The sequence below is a fragment of the Grampus griseus genome (assembly GCF_964374135.1).
Source record: "Grampus griseus genome assembly, chromosome: 6".
Taxonomy (NCBI): domain Eukaryota; kingdom Metazoa; phylum Chordata; class Mammalia; order Artiodactyla; family Delphinidae; genus Grampus; species Grampus griseus.
Window position 1 is genome coordinate 848359 of NC_139000.1, and position 24301 is coordinate 872659.

A 24301-nucleotide genomic window follows, 5' to 3' on the forward strand; every position below is an offset into this window, starting at 1 on the left:
GGGTCTTCGTTGCTGCGCGCGGGCTTTCTCTAGTTGCAGCGGGCGGGGGCTACTCTTCGTTGCGGTGCGCAGGCTTCTCATTGCGGTGGCTTCTCTTGTTGCGGAGCACGGGCTCCAGGCGCGTGGGCTTCAGTAGTTGTGGCACGCGGGTTCAGTAGTTGTGGCTCACGGGCTTAGTTGCTCCTCAGCATGTGGGATATTCCCGGACCAGGGCTCAAACCCGTGTCCCCTGCACCGGCAGGCGGATTCTTAACCACCGCGCCTCCAGGGAAGCCCTGACATGTTCTTTTCAAGTGCACATGAAACAGCCACCAACGTGGACCACAGCCTGCACCACAGAACGAGCCTCAGACACAGGAAGACGAGGGGGCACAAGTCAGCTGGGAGCAGACAGCACACATGATGCTGTCCCTCTACTTGAAGGTTTGTGCTTTTTTTGCCGCACTGCATCCATGCGGGATCTTAGTTCCCCAACCAGGGATCGAACTCGTCGTGCCCCCTTCAGTGGAAGCGCAGAGTCTTAACCATTGGACCACCAGGGAAGTCCCTACTCGATGTTTCTAAATGATTATTTTGTGCGTTGAAAAAATAAGATGGAACTAAAATTCTAGATAACATGGAAGACAAGGGAGTAGGAGGTCAAAGAAAGGCATAAATTAAAACTCACATCCCAGTGGGAATGCCAGATGGTGCGGCCACCTCGGAAGGTAACTTGACAGCTCCTCCGATAGTTCAACACACGCCCCACAGCTCCCCTCGGAGGCATCTTCCAGGAGAGAGGGAAACACACGTCCATGCTAAGACTCGTACACAGTGCTCACAGCAGCCAAAGGCGGCCCCACCCACGCGTCCATTACTGCGTGTCCGTCCACACCGGGACGGCCATTCAGCTTGACGCTGCAGAACCTTGAAAACCTCATGCTTCAGGAAGCAGACATCAAGGGCCAAGTTGTGCGACTCCTGATACGAGTGTCCAGCACAGGCAAATTGGTGGAGACGTGGGTCAGGGGTTGCCAGGGGCAGGGGGCGGGGGACGCGAACGTCCTAAACCAGGTTACAAGGCAGCGGCCCGCCCCCGGGTTCCTCCTCTGGAGCTCAGTTTCCCCCTGGAACCCTGGTTCCCTGGCAGAAGTGACTCCACAGCAGCTCACACTCCTCAAGGGCAGGGCCGGCGCCTGCAGTCCTGACGGCAGACGTCCACTCCTCGCTCCATCGCAGGGCGGGCACCTGTCCCGAGCTCCTCTGGCAAGTCCCCCAGATGGAGACCCTTCCCGCTGCAGTCTCTGAGTCCACGCCCTTCCAGCGCTACCTTCTCCGGACCCTGGGCACCTTGGGGCAGCCACTCCCGTGCCCACGTCCCACCTTCCCAACGAACGGGCTCAAGTCTTCCTTCTGCTGTCACCTTCTTCCCGCTCCTTGTCCTTGTGGCTGAAGAGTACCTTTCTACGCCTCTCATTTTACTGTTCTGTTTCATTTTAAGGGTAAGGAAACAAACTCATTAATCTACTTGGTTTAACCTGAAGTGACCTGATGGAAACACACACACAAACACCATATATAAACAAACTTCAGACGTAAAAACCCAGTATGTTAAAAACAAACAGTATGTTTAAAACTATCAGAAGAGGACCTCCCTGGTGGCGCAGGGGTTAAGAATCCGCCTGCCAATGCAGGGCACACGGGTTCGAGCCCTGGTCCAGGAAGATCCCATGTGCCGCAGAGCAACTAAGCCTGTGCACCGTTAACTACTGAGCCTGCGCTCTAGAGCCTGCAAGCCACAACTACTGAGCCTGTGAGCCACAGCTACTAAAGCCCACGCCCCTAGAGCCCGTGCTCCGCAACAAGAGAAGCCACCACGATGAGAAACCCACGCACCGCAAAGAAGAGTAGCCCCCACTCCCTGCAACTAGGGAAAGCCGGTGTGCAGCAATGAAGACCCAACGCAGCCATAAACAAATAAATAAATTTATTTATTTTACAAAACCCCAACCATCAGAAGAAAACAGTATTTGTCAGGCCGGTGGGGGCAGGGGGCTGGGACTTCTTGACTAAGGGGCCAGCGGCACTGTCCATGACCCGCGTGTGTACAAGCGCTCCATTTCTGTGCACACCTGCACACGCAGCCCGCACGTGCTCCACGGCCAGTTTCCGGGAATACTGGGAGCTCTCTCCGACCAGGAGGAAAACAGGACCAACACCCCAGCAGGCAGGCGGGCGGCAGGCAGGGACCCTGGAGGAGCAACGAGCCTGCACGCACGAGCAGCAAGGGCTGGACGGGATGGGACAGGCAGCAGCGGGGATGTTCTGTCCAGGTTAGGAGGGCAGAGCAGGGAGGCATGTGCCCGAGGGAACGTGGAGGAGGGACACCGTCTGTGTCTGCGCCTCGCCTGCCGTGCCATGCTCAGCACACCAGGCGTTCCCCTGGGGGAGGGGAAGAGGGATCTGCAGAGGACTGGGTACACGAGCCTTGCTTGTGTGTGACCACAGAGACAGAAACTCAAACAGAAAAGGATCCAGATCCATGAGGGCGGAGCCTTGGCCAGTGAAGGAGGTGGTGAGAGGGAAAGGAAGCAGGACTTCAACTTTTCCGCAATGTTTCTCTTTAATTAAAATACAGAATTCAAAACGTGTACACGTGTTAATTCTGGACACACGGAGCTTATTACTCTGTGCCTTTCAATTCTTTAACTTCTCAAAACAGAGAAGCGACAACGTTGTCACGGGTCCTCCGTAAGGACTCCACTCGAGCACCCAGTCCCGGTCACTAGTGCACCTGGGTGTGGCCAGCTCCCGGCCAGGACGCCGTGCCCATCCTGCAGCCCCGGGCTGAAGCCCTGACCGGGTCCAGCCGAGGTGCAAGCCTGTGCTCAGGCTGCCCGGGCTCTGCCGCTGTCGAGGAAACACCTGGAGGCCGGGCAAGTCCTGGTCCTGGGGAGATGCCACCTGTCAGGTCCCAAATGCAGACAAAGCCGTTGGCCACCCTTCCAGGCCCGTGGGCCCTGCACGGAGGGGCGGGGCAGGCCCAGAATCGGGGGCACGCACGTGGCACTGCTCTCCAGGGCAGACCCTGGGGAGCCTGAGGGACGAGGAGCTGCCCAGCTAGTAACATCCCAGAAAAGAGAATGGCTGGCTTCACTGAGGCCCGCACCAGCCAGCCTGCAGTGTCAGGGAGCCCACGGAACCACTCAAGGAGCTGGCGACACACGGGGCGTGCAGGCCAGCAGGCCAGGAGGCCCTGGCCAGAGTCACTGATGGCCAGGACGAGAGCCAGATGGACACCACTCACCGCAGAGATTCAAGGGTTTAACAGCAACTCCTCCACACCCAACAGGGAAGCCAACGTGTCTTGCGGAGGCTGGGCAGGGGGGTGCTGGACGTGCGCCCTGCACGCGCCATGGGGCAGGGGACATGGGATGCCCTCCCCGCCTGCCGGCCTGGTCAGACTGGCCCAGCAGGGCTCTCCCTGGAGTGGCAGCCGGGCCCGAGACCGTCCCTCCTCTCCAGCAGCTCCTCACTGTGGCCCCGGCCGCCCCGCTGCAGGCTGAGGGCTCCACACCTGCACAGCCCACCTGCTGGGGACACACGGGCCTACAGCCCACCCCGATGGCCTTGGGCTGAACCCCTTCCCGGGAGGCGGCCCCTGCCTCTGGGACGTGAGCTCGCAGGTGCCCGCCCAGCACGGTGGCCCTGCTCCCGTGGGCAGCAGCTAGAGCCCTGTCAGGTCCACTATGGCCTTGATGAAGATGGCGTCATCACGCACGTAGGAATTCTTGGCCTCCATCTTGGAGACGGGGCAGAAAAGCGGGCAGCCGCTCGCGATGTTCATGTCGCTGACCGGCCTCTGGAACGAGGATGAGGTCACGTCGGGCCTGAAGGCGTCAATCACATGCTCCCGGTTGTTCTGGTCCAGCAACATCAGGGTCACCTGGGAGGAGAGCGCCCAGGGGACAGCACGTGAGTCACAGCCTGCCCAGCCGGCGGGAGCCCGGTCTGCAGTCGCGTGCCAGGAGCACGGCCGCCACGGGTCTGCCCGGTCTGTCCGTCTGTGCCCGTCCCGGCGTCTTCTGTCCACTGACACCAGGATCCGAGGCTGAAGCCCAGGACCCCGCGCCACGTCCATTTGTGCTTTTTTCTGACAACACTTGTCTAAGGGACGTTTTCTCACCAAAGAGCTCACGCAGCTGTCCCCGCCCCCAGGAACAGCACCCCTCAGGGAGAAGCACGAGCCAGCCCCGCGCTCAGTGACGCCACCTCCTCCACGACGGCCACGGGGCTGCCCAGCGTCGTCATGGCGTCTGTCCTGACTAGTGCCTGGGTCTCCGATTCCTCCCCCACGTGGGCTCTGGCTTCCCAAGGGTTGGGCCATGCCCTCAGATCAAGGCCCCCTGGCGGCCCCCCTTCCTTGGGACAAACTCTGAGGCAGCACCACCACTAACTGCTGGTCCCGAGTGGCTGACCAGCGGCATGGCCCAGGAGACAATGGACACTGCCCAAGCACTGAGGCGTGGTGACGCCGACACCTGTCACCCACGGGCTCCCGCGTGCCCGCACAGCCGGGGCAGGGCCTTGCGCACCTTCTGGTTGAAGGGCCAGTGCAGGAGGGCGTCGTGGGGGCCCTTCATCAGAACGAAGAAGAGGGACAGGTGCGTCCCGCGCCCAGTGCCATCTCCGTTCAGGTAGGCGCGCAGACACATCTTGTAGCCGTACCTGCTGGTGTAGAAGGCTGTGGGGAGGTGCTGGTGAGCGCCCAGGGCTCAGCCCATGCGGCCACCTCCCCCGGAAACACACACGCGCCACTCAGGGTGGAGGGCACAAGGAGGGAACGTTCTCCTCCGGGCACGCAGTTAGCTGCTCGTGCAAACAGACTTCTCTTGAAAATGGAAGTAGTAATCAGACACAGCACTTTTAAGAAACCCTAAATGCGACCCCGCACTGGCCCTGCTACCAACCGGGAAGGAACCTCAGGGGCTGGACTGAGACTTGAGCACCAGGCAGGGGCTCTGGGCAGAGGAGCTGCGGTTGGACTGAGCCCGACCTGGACAAGTCTCATGTCCAACGGGGAGCAGAGGGGGCGACCACGGACACGGTGGGCCTGCCGTTTAAGGAACGAGATGTGACCCTGACGTGAGGCTGGTGACTGTGGGCTGAGGAGCTGGCTCCGCCGGGGGGCCCTGCTGCTCCCGGCCGCAGCAGGGGGCAGACCCCAGCCCAGACATGCGGGGGCCCAGGGTGGCAGCAGCTCAGGGGGAGGGCAAGTTCCGGAAGAACACCTGGGGAGAAGATGGCGGGCGTGCGGCCAGCCACGGCTTCCTGGCGCTTCCTGGCGAAGTCCGGGATCTTCCAGATGAACACCCCGTCGAAGGTGGACGCCTCCATCTCGTGGACCTTCTGCTCCAGGTCGGCCATGGCCAGGTCCTTCAGGCCGATGCTCCTCTCCAGCTGCTGCACCTGGGGGCACGGGGCCCGTCAGGACGCGCCCCTGGGGCGCCGGGCCAGAGGGGCCTGGGGCTCACCCGCCTCCACAGAGACCAGCTTCCCTCTGGGAGGAACATGCTATGAAACGACCCCCATGCCCAGTGCCTCAGCCTTGCTGGGTCAGCTGCTCTCGGATGGAGGAGCAGCTTCCTTCCCCAGGAGGAAACGTGCTCGCTCGTGGGAGCCGCGTGAAGCTCCAGGCACGCTCCCCACGGCCGCCTCTGCCCCCAGTCAGAGGAGAGACTCCACCAGCGGCCTCGCTGAGCCCCGCGTCGGGCCCTGCGGGAAGGGGCTCAGAGAAGAGCTCCGTTCAGGCCCAGCGCGGAGAGCCGAGTGCCCGCTGGAAATGCAGGCGCTGTCCTCAAACTCCTGGCTCTGCAGCCCCCTGAGCCCCTGGCACCCGCCCGACGAGGCCTGGGCACCGCGGGCGAGCGGGCACAAACCTTATTGCTCAGGGCTTCGATCCTGTCTTGGTCCAGCCGGTGCTGCCGGCCGCAGGCCTCGGCAGTCACGGCCACCCGCTCCACCTCCCGGTTCAGCACGCAGACGATGTTCTCGAAGGTGGCCGTCTTCCGCTCCAGGGCCTCGCACCTCTGCAGCAGCTCCGCCGCCTGGGAGGGCGCTGCCCCCGGGCCTGGCGTGCTGGCCCCCCAGCCCTGCTCGCCCTGGCTGAGGAGGGGGGGCCCGGCCTCCAGGAGGGCGCCCAGAAGCAGGGCCAGGTGCTCCCGGAGCCGCTGCGCCTCGTGCTCCTGCAGCCTCTCGCCCTCCACCTGCCGAGGCACGACGCCCGCTTTCAGTCCCGGGGGCCCGCGGCCGCACACCTCGCTAGAGCACCGGAGCCTGGCGCGCGGCGGCGACACAAGGGTGACCTGCCCTCTCGCTCACCTGCCAGCACTGCGTCTGTCACTGTCTGAACTCAACCACGTCTGCGAAACACAGACCTCCCTACGTGACTCACTCGTGTTTCAGGTGATGGGAGGAACACTGCGGCTGGGCGGGGGGAGGGGGATAGAACCCATCTTAAATAGTCCCTACAGATCTGGCTTTGCAGCCACATCCCTTCCAAAGCTCCACAACGAGTTTGGAGGGTCAGACAGCCTCAAAAAGCCTAAAGTGGAAAGAAAGGGACGAACCTCCGCGTGAGGCCCAGCGCCCGGGAGCGCCCTGGGATGGCCGGGCACCTGAGGCTTCCGGAAGCTGGGCCGAGGCCAGCTGGGTCCTCAGGGTCAATAGGACACTCGTCCTCACTGGGACGTGAAGAGGCCGTGGCAGCGTGTGCCCTAGGCCCTTCCTCTGGCCTCTAACGTCCCCCACGCCAGGGATCCCCGGGCCTGAGCGGGAAATGACCACACCGTGTTGCCCAGAAGCAGGATGTCAAACACAAACCCAGGGAACGGGAGGGGCACTGCCCTTGTTCACCCTCATTAGAAAAAACAAAGCAGGACACCGAGACCAAGTGTTGTGAAGTCACCAAGTGACAACACCGCCAGGACTGCTGCCACCGGAAATGCTGCTGGGGTGTCGCTGAGAGCAGAGGGCTGGTGTGCCGTATCTATAGAGCCAGCCTCCGCTTGCAGGGCCTGCACACGCCCCGCCCTCGGGGGCACAGAATAGGTGGGAAAGGAGGGCAAGGGCACATAAGCAGGGAGCTGCCCAGGCCCGAGGGAGCCGCACAGAAGCTGGTAGGTGCGGCGGGCAGACAGGAGGTGGGTCAGGGCCCGGGGCAAGTCAGCGTGCTGGAGGACAGCCAGGCCGGTGACCGGGGTGTGGTGACGCAGGAGGGCCACGCAGGCCACAGAGGTGAGGCGGGGAGGCAGAGAGGCTCCAGGACCCGTCTGCAGGCAGAACGGAGGCTCTTCTGGGAGACTGGATGTGATGGGAGAGACAGGAGGCAGCTCCAGAACGACCACTGTGCTTTTGGCCAGAAGGGCCGGCTGGAGCAAGGTGTGCTTTTTGGGTGAGGTGAGAGGACGGGCAGAGGGGCCATCGCTAGACCTCAGGGGGCAGCGACACGCTGGGGGTTCCCAGCAGCTGGGCGGTCAAGGCTGGGCACCAGGGATCACCTGGGGGACGAGCGGACAGAGCCAGGACACCTGAGGGCCGGATTGGAGGTGGAGTGGAGACCGTGTCCGCACGGTGCGGTCACGTCCGCCGGCCTCTGCTTGGGAACCAGGAGCTCCCGGTGGTCCCGCCGCAGACCTGGACTCACCATCTCGGGGCAGCCGACAGCGTGGAACCTGCAGGGGACTCGGCATCTGCCACATGTCCTGACGTGGTCCTGAAACTGACGGGCCTGACATCAGACACCGGTCCCCCTCTGCTCCAGCCGCTCCCACACCGACTGGGTCAGCGTCCCATCAAAGGACCCTTGCACCCGCCCCACTGGCCTCTGCACGCTCGGGCCAGACAAAACCCCACAACCTGCCCCCAAAGCCGCAGTGCACACTCACGCACACACGCGAACACGCGCACGTGTGTGTTTGAGGCACGGGGGCCGTCTGGGATCGCCCGCAGAGCCCGGCCCGCGCGTGGGCCTCTGCGTCCCAGAGAGCAGCCCTGCCCACCCCCTCCCTCGCAGGCCGGTCTGAGGCCCTGGGGCCTGGGGGCCGACAGCCTGGGTTCCAAACGGAGCCAGGAGTGAGACCAGCAGCCTGACCAGGGATCAGACCCCACTGCTGACCCGGCGTGGCGCTGGCCCATGGCCACACTCAGCAGAGCAGAACCCATGACCCAGAGCGTGGCCAGCTGACCCAGCAGTGTCTGGGCCGAGGGAGACACAGCCAGGCCGGCATTGCCAGGAGTGCGGGGAGGGGAAGGGGCAGCCACTGGCCTCCACCTGCCAGGGACCCAAAATGTGGGAAATCAGACTTACGCCTGCAGGAAACAGAGAATTTCCTCTGCACCTGGGAGCGCAGAACGATCCCAACTCTGGATCAAAATCCAGAGACAACGAGAAAAACCTTGCAAAGTGCCCCCAACACAGAAGCAAACCAAAAGCACCGTTAACTAAAAGGACAAACAACTGCAACTTACAGCCCTGATAGACAAAGAGCTCCAAAAACAGAGAAAACAGGACAAGTGCCCTGCCAAGAAACGCACGGGAGTCACAACTGCTCCCCAGGAAAGAAACGCAGGTGAAGTTCAGGCAGAAAGCTCGCGGTCACGCTCACAGCTTGAGAAATGCCGCCTAAACTAGCCTGGGTGCTGTTTTCACCCATCACGTGGGAGAAGCGTGCGCGACCGAGGACAGCTCGGGAGGGGTCCGCGCCCCACCAGCTTCCGGAAGCACCCTCTTCCCAGCTCTTGCCCTGGAGCACTGTAACCGTTGCACAAATCCACGAGGGCGCAACCTCAGAAGCTCAAAAGAAGAGACGAAGGGGCCTCATGGAACAAACTGCAGCTGCCTCCCCGGGGACCAGGCGCGGGCTTCCCACAGGCATGTGAGCATACGCCCTCCCTCTCTCCCAGAGCATGGAGGCCGCCTGGCCGCCACCACCACCACCGACTCAGCTCCCAGCACAGCCAGGGTGGGCCTGGGGGCCTGCCTGTGGAACCAGCGCCACAGCAGGAGCACAGACAAGCCACCGCCCTGTCCTCAGGGACAGAGTCCTCAGGGACAGAGACCTCCCGCAGCGAGAAGAGCCAGGTAAACAGTCCAACTGCCCAGATCCCCGCTCCCTGGGGCCAAGTGGCTCAGACGCAAGGCTGCGCAGCCGGAGGGGAGGGGGGGAGGGGGGTGGCGGGAAGAGGAAGAGCCTGCGACCCCACGCCTGGGAACCCCACCCCCAGAGCCGAGGTGTGGCCTGTCCTTTGAACACCACGCTGCTCAGGGGCACCAGGGGAGCGCTTACTTTCTCGCGTGTGATCTTCTTCTTGCCGCAGCCCTCGCAGGTCAAGGGGAACTTGGGGCAGACCTGGTGGTGCGCCTGGAAGAGACGGGGCAGCCGTCAGAGCTGGGGCCAGGCCAGCAACGCTCCTGAGCCCCGAGGTGGAGACGGCATGCGACACGGGGCTCTGCAGATTCAGGACCTGCCCTCGCCTGGCAGCCGCTGGGGCAACACCAGGAGGAGGAGCGCCCCAGCGCCCCAAGAGTACTGCCACCCGGGTGCCAGGCTGGCGGACCTCCTGGTGGTGGGGGACCCAAGCGGCCAGAGCACCTCCGAGACCCCTGACGAGATGCGCAGCGTGGGCGCCCCGAAGTCTCGGGCCCTGGGCTGCCTCTAGAGCTGAGCTTCCCGGGCGTGAAAAACACCTCAAGGACCCGACCAGCCAAATGCAGACTAACGGCCGGCTTCTTCAACAAACAAACGGCAGAGAGAAAAAGACACCCACAGGGAAGGGCTGAAGGTGAAGAGACCTGCAGACACCAGGGGGGCGTCTGGGTCCCGACCCAGCAGATCCACGTGACCCACACGGACAGACTCCGGAAACGTGGGCACCGAGCTCACTCGTGACCTCAGGAAGCGGGAAGGTGGCCCGCCCTTCACAAACAAGCGACGCCTTCCAGATAAAGCCCCTCGGCGTTCGGGGCCTGTTCGGGGCCTGTTCAGCGTGAACCCAGGGAGGCTGCTGCCGAGCGAGAGCGAGGGTGGCGTGGCCGCACGCTGCCGTCGCCCTGTGCAAGCTTGCCCCCGGCCCGGGGCCGCCAGGAGCCTCCGGGCCGCCGGGCGCGCGCTCACCTTCATGTCGGCCGAGCAGCAGGGCGCCCTGCAGTGCCGGCAGCTGAGGCTTCGCCCCGGGCACGCGTGCTCCAGGTGGTGCTCCTTCTCGCCCAGGCGCACCAGGCCTTTACACGCCGGGCACTCGGTCAGCACGAACGGGCAGTGTCCTTCGTGGCAGCTCTGGCAACGAAGGGAGCGAGGCGTCGGCGGAGCGCCCGTGGGGTTCTGGGCCACTGCCCCGCCGGCCGTGGACCGGTCTGGGTTCGTTCTCGGCGCTAGGCCACGGGGGCCACCGCGTTCACTCCACGACCCCTGCTCCAGCGCAGAGATCAGGACCCAGATCCAGCAGGCGGCACCCCGCCCTCGGGACACAGAGGGGACAATGAGAGGGGCTGCGGGAACAGGTTCTAAACGGACGGAGGGCAGAGAAGTGATGCCGTGGGGACCAGAGCGAGAAGCGGATGCAAACGCAGGCGCCCACCCGTCCCGACGCCCAGGCTGAGAGTCCCCGTTCCCGCCCTCCTGGAGCTGAGGACGTGCAGGGTGACGTGGCCAGGGAGGCAGGGGCCCAGCCTGGGCTTCCGAAGGGTCAGGCGGGGCCCAGGCGGAGCCCAGTAAAGCCAGCAGCGCGGGGAGGCCCCGACCCGGACAGGCGTGGCCCTGAGCAGCGCAGCACTTGGGGGGCCGCGGCAGCGGCTGAAGAGGTGAGAAAGGGTGGGACCCGGAAACAGGGCTGCAAGCCTAGGGGACAGACAGAAGCTGTGCGCAGCTCTCAGGAAACGCCGGCCGGGAAGGGGCACAGAGGGCGGGCCGGTAAGCAGAGAACGGGAGATGACGGTTTGTTTGCTGTTTTTTAAAAACTGTGGTCAAGTACGCATCACACAAAATCGACCCCTGGTGCCTGGGCACCAAGCACATCCACGCCGTGGGGTCAGCACCTCCACCAAGATTCAGGCTGGGCGCCTGACAAGCTGGGGCAGCTCAGGGCCCCCGCAGAGCTCGTAGAGCTCCGCCGCAGTGACCTTGAGGAAGGAGGAGCCTCACGCGGGCTCTGTCTCCACGTGGCCCACAGTCCGAGGCCGAGCGAACAGGCCGGCTGAGTCTCCACCCCATGCAGCAGGCTTGGCTGCCAGGGCCAAAGCTCACCATTCGGGGAGTGAGCAGTGCTGCCAGGTGAACCCCAGAGACATGGCACGTGTGGTGCTCTCCCAGCAGCCGGGGTGTGGAGACTTCAGATGTGGTGCCCGTGGCACTCCCGCCTCCTCACAGGACCCCGGGCTCCACGTCTCCGCAGGGACACACGTCAGATGGAACTCGGCCTTCTCAGCAAGACTCCCCCGTGACCCCCCTCAACCCGACGGGGCTCTGTGGACGCTGCCGCAGAGGCCCGGCCCCAGGACACAGACCGGCCGTGCGGGTGGGCAGGACGCCACTAGGTACAGGGAGCAGAGCAGAGGGGACACCTTCCCCGAGGGCTCCTGCTCCAGCGACAGCTCCTTAAAGGCTCCACGGCGGCCACGCCCGGGAGGAGCTTCCCTTGACCGCCAGGGCACCCCCAGCTTCCCCAGACAGGGCCCTGGCGTGGCCACACTGAGCACAGCCCGAACAACCACACCGAGCCACAGGGGAGCCCCGGAAACAACCAGGCTCGTGAAACAGAAACGACAGCACCCAGAGGGCACCTGGATCTGATCAGAGCCAAAGAACACGCTCAAGGTGAGCCCCGGGGCCACTGCACAACTGGAGAGGAACGCCCGCGGCCAGCGCTGAGCACCCGGCCCCACACGGCTCGCCACTCAGCGGGTGCCCCTGGGATTCAGAGCCCTGAAGCGCGCACCTGGCGCAGGAGCAGCAGCGTCCTCACAGGCTGGCACGGGCTCCGCGGGCTCCCACTGCCACCAGATGGCTCAGGGAAGCAACACTTCAACCAGAGTTCAAGCTAAATGCTCAGGCATTTCAACTTTGGATTCCCTGACACGTGAGCACATCCGACTGCTCACCTTTCAGCTGCAAAATGTCCCCATCAGCTGGTCCTCCCTCAGGTCCGCGCGGACCCCTCCTCTGAAGCCCGAGGCCCCTTCTCCCTGCTGTTCCTTCCACGCAGCCCCTGCTTCTCGCTTCCAGAAAAGCAGTCCCCAGGGCTGCTACGTGTGCTTGGCAGGCACTTCTAACACCTTCTAACTGAACTGGAGTCTTAATTCCCTGAGTTTTTAGAAAATACTAGACGTGGCTGCAAAGGAAAAGCTTATTCAAAGGCTGACCAGGATTTGCCCCACCTCGCCACACTCTCAGGAGCTCAGCCGCAGCCTCAGCATTTCCCAGCACCGCCCCAATTCTGAGCAACCCAAAGGGCAAACGTGTTGGCTCCGGGCTGGGAGCAGGGCCACTGCTGCAGCAAGGTGGCCACCCCACGCCCCGAGGTGGGGTCTCACCCCAGCTAGAGAGAGGTTTACCCGACGTCAAAGGCTGCACCGAGAGACCCAGAGCAGTGCCCGTCTCCCACGTGACCAACCCCAGGGACTTTCCTGAGTTCCCCGGGTGCAGCCAGGGACTTTCCAGCCCGCATGCCTGCAGGGCCGGCGCAGGGCCCACGGGCTGGCTGCGGTCCCAGGCCCTCGGCCAGGGGCCTGCGAAGCCACCACCCGCACCAGCGGCCTGGAGACGGCAGAAACGCCAGAGGACGCGGGAGCTGGGGTTATTCCGCCTGTCCCTGGGGGTCTTTGGTCCCCTCAAAAGGCGACACAGTACCCGCTGCACTCCCTGCTGGGGCTCCCCACCCGCCCAGGAGAGACCCTGCCCCAAGGCCGGCTCTCCGGACAGCGCTGGGCAACAGCTCAGGCCCGTCTGCTGAGCAGGGCCTCGGTGGCAGCACCCCCTGCCTGTGCCCCTGCCCCACGGTGGCCCCTGGGCGTCGGAGGCCTCTGTCCACGGACTGCAGTCCTACTCCCCGGAAGGGCACAGAGAGGCCTCCGCTTCCAGGCCCAGGTGCCCGTCAGAGGAAAGCCCAGCTTCTGTCCACCCGGCCACTGGCTCCTCCCCAGAGACAGCCAAGCTGCCCCTCTGGCAAAACGCAACCGAGAGCCTGAAGCCCACGAAGTCGAGTCGGTCAAGACCAGCGGATGCCGCCGCGCAGCGCCCGGGACGGGAGGCGGGAGGAGCCCCAGGAACCCAGGACCCAGTTCCAGAGCCGACAGGCTCTCCCGTGTCGTGACTCAGTCGCAGCCCGGCGCCCACCCCATGGCAGGGAGGCTGCTCCGTGGCCTGGGCAGCCCTGGGCGTAGGCGAGCCGGGTCCCCTGCAAACAGCCCCTCCAGCCTCGCCAGCCTCGCCGCATGGGACAGCAACAAGGCCTCCCCACCTTAAGGACCCCGCCCATTACTCTGCACCACTGCACACGACCTCCCGGCCCGGGCAGCCTCCACTCCACCTCCTGTCTCACAGGGCTGGTTCCCGCACGTTCTGTCCTCCTCTGCTGGGCTCATCTCCCTGAGACCCCAAAGCTGATTGAGCGTGGCCTCAGCGTGATGTCCCCAAGGTCCGTCCCCGCTGTAGCCTGGGGCGGGGCTCCCTTCCTCTCATGACTGGACACTATTCCGCGGCACGACCAGCCCACATCTTGTGTGTCCCGCCCTCTGCCAGGGACACTTGGCTGCCGGGAACAGTGCTACTGGGAACGCTCATGCGCAGGCACCTTGGAAACGGAAGTTTTTAAGGGCGTTTGATCACCAGGAAGAGTGTCCGGAGGGGCTCACAGCCGCAGGTTCCGCTGCCGGAGGCCCAGCACACAGGGACCCCAACTTGCCAGCCTTGCACGGCAGAGACAGGCCTGCAAGATACGCACCCGGCCACTGCCCTTGTCCCTGGCCAGATGCCTTCCTGTGGCCCCAGAACGGACGTGCAAGCTACTCGCGCGTCTTCCAGTGGCAGCGCTATCCAAGCGAGGAAAGACAACGCAGTCCCGTCGGCGGGAAAGCTAGTTTCCTGCCTGCGCGGCGCTCTCAGGGCCGGGCCAGGGTCCCCGCACACACCCCTGCTCACCGCCACCGCGCTGCGGCTGGAGGACCGCGTCCACGGACGCACCAGGAAACAGCCCAGACAGGGTGAGCACCCCACCCTGGGCCACACGCCCGGCTCCCCCGGCTCCAGAGTCTAGGTGGGCACGTCCGGAGCAGCAGCTGCACCCCCTTCCGCGGGACTCAGGCGGGCTTGAAGCTGCTCTGCGGGAGGGGCTTCAGCCAGCGCAGGGCAGCCCCTACCTCGTACTCCTTCAGGGTTCCCTTCCAGGTGCAGCCCTCGCTGGAACAGACGGCTGGCAGGCTCTCTACCTCCCTGCGGGCAGCATTGTCCGGGAAAGCCTGGGGAGAGAGCGTACCTTGGGTAAGCCCCCTCCCAGACGCCCACCCGCCTGGCACCCCACACCACGAGCCTTGCGGGGAGACTCGGGACCAGGGCACCTCTCCCACGGCCGTTCCCAGGTTCCCTCTCCCCTCGACACCGTCAGCGTGGACGGCTCACTCACCGAGCTGCTCTCCAGGATAGAGACGCCTTCCTCGTAAATGCCCTCGTTCACGCAGGCGGCACAGTTCTGGGGCCCGGAGCTGGTGGGGAGAGGGGGAGGCCGCACTGTGAAACCCGCCATGGAGGGTGGGAGGCCCACGGCCTCGCCAACACAGGCCCACGCCACGGCTCGGGCTCTGGAGCCTCTGTCGGCCAGCGGCGTGGCCAGCAGACACGACGCACCGTGCGAGACACTCGGGGCCCAGCCCCAAACCCCGGCCCGTCTGAACGCGACCCGCGCAGACGGATGCCAGGACCAGGGGCTGCTGTCCTCCTGCTGACGGGCCGGAGGCCCCACCTCCCGACCCCGCAGGGACTCGGGCGCCCAGCGCAAAGGGAGCGGGAGCCTCCAGGCAATTTTCAACTGTCCGCTTCCCACCAGAGACAAGGAGAAGCAGGGAAAACAGACTCTAAGGAGATGCTTGACTTCACCCCACACCAAAGCAGCCCTGGGCCACGCGGGCATCAGCGTCCGCTCCTGGCAGCTCCCGGCGCCCCTACCTCAAGATGCTGCTCAGGCAGAAGGAACAGTAGCGGTGGCCACACTGAGCCTGGAAGGGCCTGCGCAGGACGTCCCTGCAGGCCGAGCACAGGTACTTGTCCTCTAGCTTGGTCCCCAGGAGGGTCTTGGAGAAGCCAGGCTGCGGCAGGTCCAGGGAGGCGGGAGGGGTCGCGCTGGCTGCAGCCATGAGCACCGCAGCCCCACCAAGGCCAAGCCCTAAGGGAGAGCACAGCGTGTCACGGCGGGTCCAGGGATGTGCAAGGCCTGGACCATTAGGCCTCTGAGAGGCAGGACGTCAGCGCTCCGGGGAGCCCAGCGCAGGCGGGGCTAAGGCTGAGACAGCGGGCACCCGCACGCCCGCCGCAGCCCTGGGCCCAGCGGGCTGTCCTTGTGGCCGCCCGGCCCGGGCCTCTGCTCCCAGGCCAGCTGGCCGGGCTCGCATCTGCCCGTGATCGCGGACCCCAATCCTTACGCCCTGCCGTCTCCCCAAGGCTCCAGGTGCGAATGTGTCCTTAGAACATTGGACAGCTTGGCAGGCGACGGCCCCGGGCAGGCCCAGGAGACAGCCGTACCAACCCTCAGCCCCAGGACAGGGGTGCAGCCTGCGTGCAGCTGCTGCTCTGCTTCCGTCCCCACAGCCAGGGTCCCTCTCGCTTCAGAGCTGCCCTTTGCCGTCCACCAGGCCTTGGTAAGGCCGCCACGCAAGGTACCCAGGATGGGCGAGCGGGCGGAGGGCCCCCCACAGCGCTCAGAGGCCTGCTCTTCGTCCGCTACCCTGGCAGGCCACCCCAGCCCTTCGTGCAAATCCCCGAAGAGCCATCCCTGCCCCCGCACGCCCCCAGCACACACGCCCACGTCTGCTCTGGGGTCTGGGCATGGTCAAGTCAGGACGCTATGAAACTCTGCCCCTTTCTGGGGCGCGGAGGCGGGGGGGTCTGCTTGGGCAGCGACCGTGCACAGGAGGCCACGTGCACTGTCCTAAGCTGGCCTGACACCGAGGGGACAGCACAGACGGTGTCGTCCCCTAGCTGCTGGGCAAAGCCACTCTCAATCAGCTGTGGGGTCTGTAACACAGGAGGCCTTACTCGGAGGGCCCTCCGCAGCTCCCAGGACGTTTCACAACCGACATTCTTGCCTCCAGCCACCAACAGAAGGGACGCTGTGCCCGGGCACCTCGGGAGGGCACACCTCTGCCTCTCTCGCGCTCTCTTCACACTGGCAGGCCTGGCCCCTGGAGGGGCCATCTGTCAATTCGACAGCTGGGGGATCTCATTCCTTCAAGCCCTCATAACACAGACGTGCAAGCATGAGAGGTGCCTTTATTAGTAACACCTTTTGGTCGACGATGTGAACAAAAAGTCCCAAGAGCTCACGGACACGCCCCCAGTGTGGGCCAGGGCAGCTCAAGGTCAGGCTGTGGTGGCCACACGCGTGTGTGCGTCTGGAACACAGGCCCGTGAAGGTGCACTCCCTCCCGCGTGAGAGGCATCACGTTCCTAGCTTCCCTCTTTTTCTGGTCATGCTAACTAAATTGATTTTGTAACCTTGATGGTTTAAAATATCATGGCTCCAAACTACGTGAGAAAGAGGAGTTTTTATTTTTGAATATAACATGAAAAAAAAAAGCCACCTTCTTTCAGTCGAAACTCTGTATTTGTTATAAGGTGTTAAATAAAATGAAATGTGGGAATTCCCTGGCGGTCCACTCGTCAGGGCTTCACACCTTCATTGCCGAGGGCGCGGGTTCAATCCCTGGTTGGGGAAACTAAGATCCCACGAGCCGAGCCGCGCGCGGCCATAAATAAATAAATAGACAAACAAAACAAACAAGATGAAACGCAAAGGCCTCTGTGGCTGCAGCCATGTTTTACACAGGCAGGGCCAGAAAGCAAAATAAAAAATGGAGCTCGTGCAAGGCGTAAGGATGAGGGTGACGCTTTTCTCGCTGCCAACCTCAAACACAGTCTCCAGCGGACCTGTCACGAGAGACTTTCTTCTTTTGCGATGACTTTCCGCCCGAATGTGGCCGGCCTGGGGGAAACACTTTCTGGCCGACTGACCACACCTTCTGTGGCAGATTGAGCCCATTTTATTAATCCATGGACCTTTACTCCTGTTGGACATAAAAGAACCACAAACGGTCTCTTTCTTGAGCAATAAAGAAGGAAAAGGCCCCAACACACAGTAGGCCTCGTCTTCCCCGCTCAGCGGTCACAGCTACCTGGCGCAGCAGGAGGGTGGGTGGCCACGCGGTCAGAGGGCGCCCCCGCCACGCCCTAGGAGGTCTCAGTGCTTAAGGCCTTAAATGTCTTATTCAAGTCACAGTTATACACTTGAACCCTCAAGAACCGTAATGGAAAACATCATACTCTAAAGCGCCGTGCCCAAACTCAGCACCGAAAGCCACCCGACCTGCCCGAACATCAGAAGAAACCTCCGCGTCTCTGGCCCTTTCGGACCCTCCTGGCGCCACACACTCCACCCACCTGCAGTCACACAGGGCTGGGGGCTGGGCGACCGGCAGCCTTTGTACTTAGGGGTCAGATGTTACAAGCCTCCAATATGGAACCAAACCCCCCTACTGGTCCTTCCAAGCTTCCAGTTTATCTTCCAAATCCTGACTCTCAGGTGTGGTGGTAAACAACAAGAACTACATCCATTCACACGACTCACCAGGGAGTGTGAGCGAGCACTCCCACACGCCCGGCCCCGGCCTCACACTTACTTCACTCCCCAAACATGCTCCAGACGGGAATGCACTAACTTTATACAACAAACTTGCATTTTGTTGGAACGGCATTTCTACTAGACACAAAACATCATCTACAGGATAATTTCAGTTACGTGAAGCTCGAGGATAGGTGAAACTAACCTATGACAATAGAAGTTAGAACAGCAGTTACCCTTGGGGTTGGGAACTGGGATACAACAGACGTTGGGTCTTCGTCCTGGTTCTTGGCGCAAAGCACCCAGAACCCCTGGGGCTTCCTGAGCCATGGGGACAGAGGAGCATCTCCACGGTGGGGGGTGGGGGCGGCGACACTGGCCATTGACTTAATCACCAGTGATTCAATCAATCCTGCCTTCAGAACCGAGCCCCGGTGAAACCCCTAAATGACCGGGTTTGGAGAGCTTCTGGGTTGAACACGTGGAGGTGCTGGGAAGGGGGGGCTGGAGAGGGCATGGAGGCTCCACGTCCCTCCCTGTACCTGGCCCTGTGTGTCTCTCCCAGCGGGCTGTTACGCATGTTTCTCTGAGCCCTTCTAGCAAATTACTGACCCCAAGGAGGGGGTCATGGGGACCCTCAATTTACAGTCAGTCAGTCAGAAGTATGGGAGGCCCCGCCTCCCCACTGGCATCTGAAGTGGGGTGGGGGCAGCCTTGTGCAACCAAACCCTTAACACAAGGGGTCTGTGCTAACTCCAGTCGGCCAGTGTCAGAACTGAATTAAACTGCAGGATGCCCAGTCGGCATCTATCAAGAAAAGTAGGGCTTCCCTGGTGGCGCGGTGGTTGAGAGTCCGCCTGCCGATGCAGGGGACGCGGGTTCGTGCCCCGGTCCAGGATGATCCCACATGCCACGGAGCGGCTGGGCCCGTGAGCCATGGCCGCTGAGCCTGCGCGTCCGGAGCCTGTGCTCCGCAGTGGGAGAGGCCACAGCAGTGAGAGGTCCGCGTACCGCAAAGAAAAAAAAACAAAAGCCAGGCAGAACTGCTTGGTGTGGGGAAACCCACACATCTGGAGTCAGAAACCCCGTGAGACGCGAAACAGAGAAGCTTTCCATGTGGGAGGGTCAGTGCTGCCTGAGGGATGCGAGGGCTTCCGGAAGGCAAGGCACGACTGTATATGTGGACACAGGCGCATCTGCCTGTACGTTTAGGACTTGTGCATTTTGCTGTATGTATGCCTCATTTTAAAAAGAAAGAGATGGAGTTTCTATTCCCGAGAGTCGAAAGAAAGATGGTGAAATCCCTAATTATGGTACACCCATGCATGTTTATCCAGAATCACCCTGCTTCATAATATTAACAATGGCAGAATAACCTCAAAAACCGGTTTTAACACAAAAGAAGCCCCCCAGGTGGGGCTGCATCTCCCTCCTGCCTCCCCACCCCCAGGAGAGTGGGGGGGCATCTGGCACCCCACCGCTGTTCTGCCATTTCCTGTGCCCCCTTCCCAAGCCCAGGTCCCGCCTGGGTACACAGCAGGAGGACCCCGGGAAAGAGCCGTCCCTGTGAGAAATCACAGAGACCCCGACTGAGCCGGAGGCCGCTGGGCAGCTGGGCTCCACCGTCCTCAGTCCGGTGTGTGGGGGTCAGGGACTAATTCTCAGAAGGCTACGTTGCTGCCCAAACCAACATCACATTAGATGTCGGAGCACTTGGTTGCCGGGGGCCACCTGTTACCAGCAGACACACGGGTTCAACCCAGGAGCTTCCCTCTGGGATGCCCCAACGCAAGGACCAAACTCCCCCAAATCCACGCTCCACTGAAAGCGGTCCCTGCTGCACGCCACGCTGGGCCCCCAGGTCCGAGACCCCTGAAGCAACTCCCGGGGACCTGCGACCGCACACAGCGCGTGTTCTCATCCACGTGAACGTTACGCTGACACTACCTTCATCTTCGTTCAAGCTCAACGTGATGCCAAGCGTTCTGGTACCAACTTAACGCCCAACAACCGTTTACACTAAAGCACACAGCAAACGCTGCGCCGTCCCTCCCGCCGCGCCCACTCACAGCTACTCGTGCCACCAGCACGCCCAGATTCTTATGAAAACCTGGGCCCGCTGATCAATGACGCAGCGCTTCGGCCCCTTTGAGGCCTCAGCCCCGCCTCACGCCCACCTCAAGCGGGCCAGGAAATCCACTGGCTCTACCCGCTACAAACATCCAGGACCTGACCACACTGCTACCACTGGGCCCGGCCACCGTCCACTGTGACCTGACTCACCGCAGGAGCCTCCCGAGGCCCTTGAGTACGAGCTGGGGACTTGGGCTCCTCCCTCAGACCCCCAAGCTTCCAGGGCCTCTGCTGCTCGGCTTCCTGAACAACCCTCGCCTCCCCGCACCGTTCCTCGGCCCGGGCAGCATCGCGGGCCTGGAGGCAGGGAGGGACCCGGGCCCATGGGAGGCGCAGGGGTGCCCTCCGTGCTCCCAAGGCTCCCGCCGGTCACTGGCTCCTACACCCGTGTCTGACCCTTCCTCCGTGCTGCACCACTGGCCCAGCCGGGCACCACCCCACCACAAAGCAGGGCACCCCAATCCTGGAGCCCGCACTGTAGTCACCTCCACTACTCACCTCCTACCCCCACCGCTGCTGTGTCCTCGCCTCCCTAAATCACAGCCAGTCCCCAAGAACACCTGCCCCAAACGCCATCTCCACCGCCTGCTGGCCCTGCAGGGAACACGGTGGCCACTCTGTTCCTGCTCGGAGCCAGGGGACAGCTTCCGCGGAGCCTGCCCCCCTCACTCCCCGAGGCTCAGCTGCCCAGGCCTTTGGGGGTGATCCTCACCCACCTCCGTGAAGGAGCAGGCCCAGGACACAGGGAGGACAGGGCAACAAGCCCAGGTGTGGACACAGGAACAGACGGAAGGGGTGCACCCCATTCTTGGCATGATCTGTGGAACCTGTGGGTCATTTTTTCTGGGTTTTCTTCTCTGGACCTTCCTCCCCTTGCCCGTGTGTGTGCTGCCCTGTGGTGGAAACCCACCTGCCGGACCGTGCCCAGTCCACGCTGGTGTGCTGACCGGGTGGGCGGGCAGGCAGGCGGGCAGGCGTCTCTCACTGCCAGAGGGGGGCCCACACCTGGCTCAGAACTAAGTCAGAAGGCCTTTTCTTCCCAGAGAAAACATTTTCTCCAGCACCAAGTGATGGCTGTAAATTCCGTGCTCTAGTCCACAGTTTACGACCACTGTTGAAACAACCCATTTCTCAGGTCCCCAGAGGAATGACATGCGTGTTTGTCTCCCCAGAGGGCGCGAGCCTGTGATGTACATACGGGACCTGCACTCTGTCGCTCGCATGGATGTTTCCAGGCTCCTGCTGTGCATCACGCGTGGAGCTGGGGAGACTGGGCAGCACCGTTACCGATGCGGCCAACAGGCGAGGGCCACAGGGCACAACGCAACCGCAGGTGGCACAGGTCTGGGACGCAGGGGGGACACCGGAAGGGCCCATGGCGCGGCCTGGGTGTGTCAGGAGGTGCGCTCAGGGCTGTCCCAGGCCAAAGGACCAGAGAGCACAGAGGCCCAAATCACAGCTCCGGCCTTTGGGAGCTGCAGCCTCACGGGGGCTGGGCTGTGTCCCCAGGTGTGGGGCTGAGGTGCGGGACCGGCCAGGCTGGGGCCTGGAATCAGAGAGAGCGGCTGCTCGAATGTGTGAAGATGCTACTGCTGAAAGCACTGAAAGCTTCTACTCCTCAGAAAAGCTTTCAAAAACCACTGCTTAGGATTTTGTTTGTTTGAAATTCAAGGCTGAGTTCTGCGGTATGTAAATTACACTGCAATAAAGCTGTTAAAAATAACTCAAACAACAATTCTGGGCTCTTGGGACCCCCACCTAGAGCCAGTAACTGAGTGGCTAAACGCTGTCGTCCTCGCCGGGGACATGTGGTCCCTGAGTCACGCACGGCCCGGCGTCAGGCCTGGCACGCCCCCCGCTCGGCTAGATTCAAGGCCGGGCGGAGCGGCTGCTGTCACAGGCGCAGCTGTCCCCAGCTCTCCCCCGTCCCCACCGTCCAGTCCACGAGGAGCCCGCTCTGCCTCCAAGGAGCGTCTGGCCCCGCACACACAGCAGTTTTCTGAGTCCCCACGCCAGGCTCCGTCCGCCCCGGCAGCTCCCTGGACCCCTGCATCCTCCCCATCCACCTCGGGGCTCGGTGTCACCGTCGGACAAGGCCCAAGCTCGGGGGGTCGGAGACACGGGGAGAGGGCCCGGGGCAGCAAGCGACAAGCGGCGATCCCCGAGGTCCAGGCCGCCCGCGGAGCCCGTCCGGACCCCGAGCGGGGCAGGAAGCCCCTCGGGGGCAAGAAGGGGTGGGGCACCGCAGCCGAGGCTCGCGGGCGGCCCGGGGGGCGCGGACCCCGCGCGGACCCGGGCCGGCCGCCGTGGACGCCCCGCCGTTCGCGAACTTTCCTGTGAGGGGCCCGCTCCGACTTTCAGTTTCCGGCTCCGAGAAATCCCCTCAGGCCCGCGCGCCGCGGCGGCCGTGGCTCCCGTCGGGCCTCCTGGCACCGCGCGCCCCCCCGCCCCCGCCCCTCGACCTAGACCCCGAACCCCAACCCCAATCCCCGCCGCGCGACTCACCAACCGCCGCCGCGCGCCCGGAACTGCCTGCCCGCCTGCCGCCGCCGCCGCCGCCGCCCCGCCCACGAGCCCGCCTGATGGACTGATGTGGAGACCTACCAGGAGAGAGCAGGAAGCCACACAGGGCCCCGACTGACCAGCTTTCTCCCCCGCCCCCTGCTTCGGGCCCTCCCTCCTGACGGACTGACACAAAAGCCTACCAAGTGCCGCAGAGAACCACAGCGGGCGCCGATTGGCCAGCTTTCTCCCCCGCCCCTCCCACCTCGGGCCCTCACTACTGACTGACTGACACAACAGCCTACCAGAAGCGCGCAGGGAGCCGCAGCGTGCGCCGATTGGGCGGAGCTGACGCGGCTAGGGTACTTAAGTCGCCCGCGGACGCTCTCTAGACAGAGTCCGTCTTCGCTGGCGCGGCTTTGTGGCTGGAGGGCGTGGTCCCGCTGTTCCCGCAGAGGGTTAGTTCCAGGCGCAGGGAACCAAGGCGATACCCGGCGCAGGGCTGGGCCCCAGTGTGGGTTACATTTATGAGAAAAAGTACAAATAGACGCCGCTCACCTATAGGGTAGGAAGGCTTTAGAGCTGTCCTTTCGGAGTAGTGAAATGTTCTAGATCTAGGTAGTGGCGACGGTTGCCCGACATTACAAAGTACAAATGACACTGAATTGTAAGCTTTAAAATGGTTTAAACGGTGAATTTTATCTTATGTGAATTTCACCACCAAACAAAACAATATGCACAGCCTATGGCACATGGACACACACGAGTGGAAATATTTAGAAAGGAAGCGCTGGTCTTGACCAGAAAGAAGGGACGGCACACTGCCGCTAAGTGTGTGGCCTGAGGACAAGCCGCTTCTCATCTGCTAAAGGAGACTGGGGACAATTTGGATTCTCTCCTGTGGAACACAGCTTTCTAAATACCTGAGAACAGCGTCTCATCTGATACCAGCACCCGGAAATGGGGACGGCTCTCCCCATTTTGCAGAAAAGGAAAGATTACGAGAGGCAAGATTCCTTACCCAGGTCACACAGCACACTGGGCACCCCCGCTCCAGGGGGAGCATCTGAAGCCACGCAGACTGTTCAAGGACAGAGTAAACGACACAGGCAGGCTGTGAAGCCACATGATGTAAAGGGTCCACGCTGTGTCCAGAAGTACTCACATCACACTGCATAAATCATTACTAGGTTTGGAGTCGGAATTCCCCGATCGCAAACGCCACATCCCCGGGATACAGCAGCAAGGCCCCTAGGCCTCCATTACAAGTTCCGTGAACTTCAAGGCTGAGTTTGCCACCAGCAGCCGTGGAAACCTCCTCAGTCCCCACCTACGCGTTCCATGAGGTTTCCCTCAAGGCCCATAACTAACCGAGCTCTCAGGTGTAAGGAGGTTTCTCCTCCTGGGGTCTGGGGGGCCGAGGCCATCCTGTGAACCCACTGGCAGCACGGAAGGAAGTGGCTCTTGCTGCAGAGAGGAGGTCCCCCCTCAGCAGCACCCCTCTTTCTTCAGGGTAAAGTGGAAGTTGTTCGCCGGCCTTCTGCAGTGACTCCCTGGGGAGGGTCAGACCTCACTCACCCTTCCAGCATCGGGGACAGCACAGGAGCGCTGGGCTCAGGGCCCCCTCAGCCCACCCTGCATCCCGAAGAGATTTCCTGGACGAAGGTCTTGCTTCCCGGGAAGGAGGCTGCCTGCAGCCCTCGGCACTGACAGGGCTGAGCCCATCTCGAAGGACCTGGCAATGCTTCCAGCATGAAAATGATTTCATATCTCTCAGACTGCCAGTTTCAGAGGATTTTCCTGA

At 62.7% G+C, this 24301-nt stretch overlaps 1 protein-coding gene across 1 annotated transcript; it reads right to left on the reverse strand.

Annotated features, from left to right (window-relative positions):
* Window positions 1-2049: 2049 nt before the first annotated feature.
* TRAF2 (TNF receptor associated factor 2) lies at window positions 2050-22551 on the reverse strand. Its single transcript, XM_082656754.1, has 11 exons — window positions 22501-22551; window positions 15195-15411; window positions 14656-14734; window positions 14393-14491; window positions 10155-10316; window positions 9327-9401; window positions 7685-7759; window positions 5919-6245; window positions 5271-5448; window positions 4575-4723; window positions 2050-3925 (listed from the first exon to the last, which is right to left on the reverse strand). The coding sequence occupies exons 2-11, from the start codon at window positions 15380-15382 to the stop codon at window positions 3707-3709; spliced, it is 1551 nt and encodes a 516-aa protein (XP_082512880.1). The 5' UTR covers window positions 15383-15411; window positions 22501-22551; the 3' UTR covers window positions 2050-3706.
* Window positions 22552-24301: the final 1750 nt, after the last annotated feature.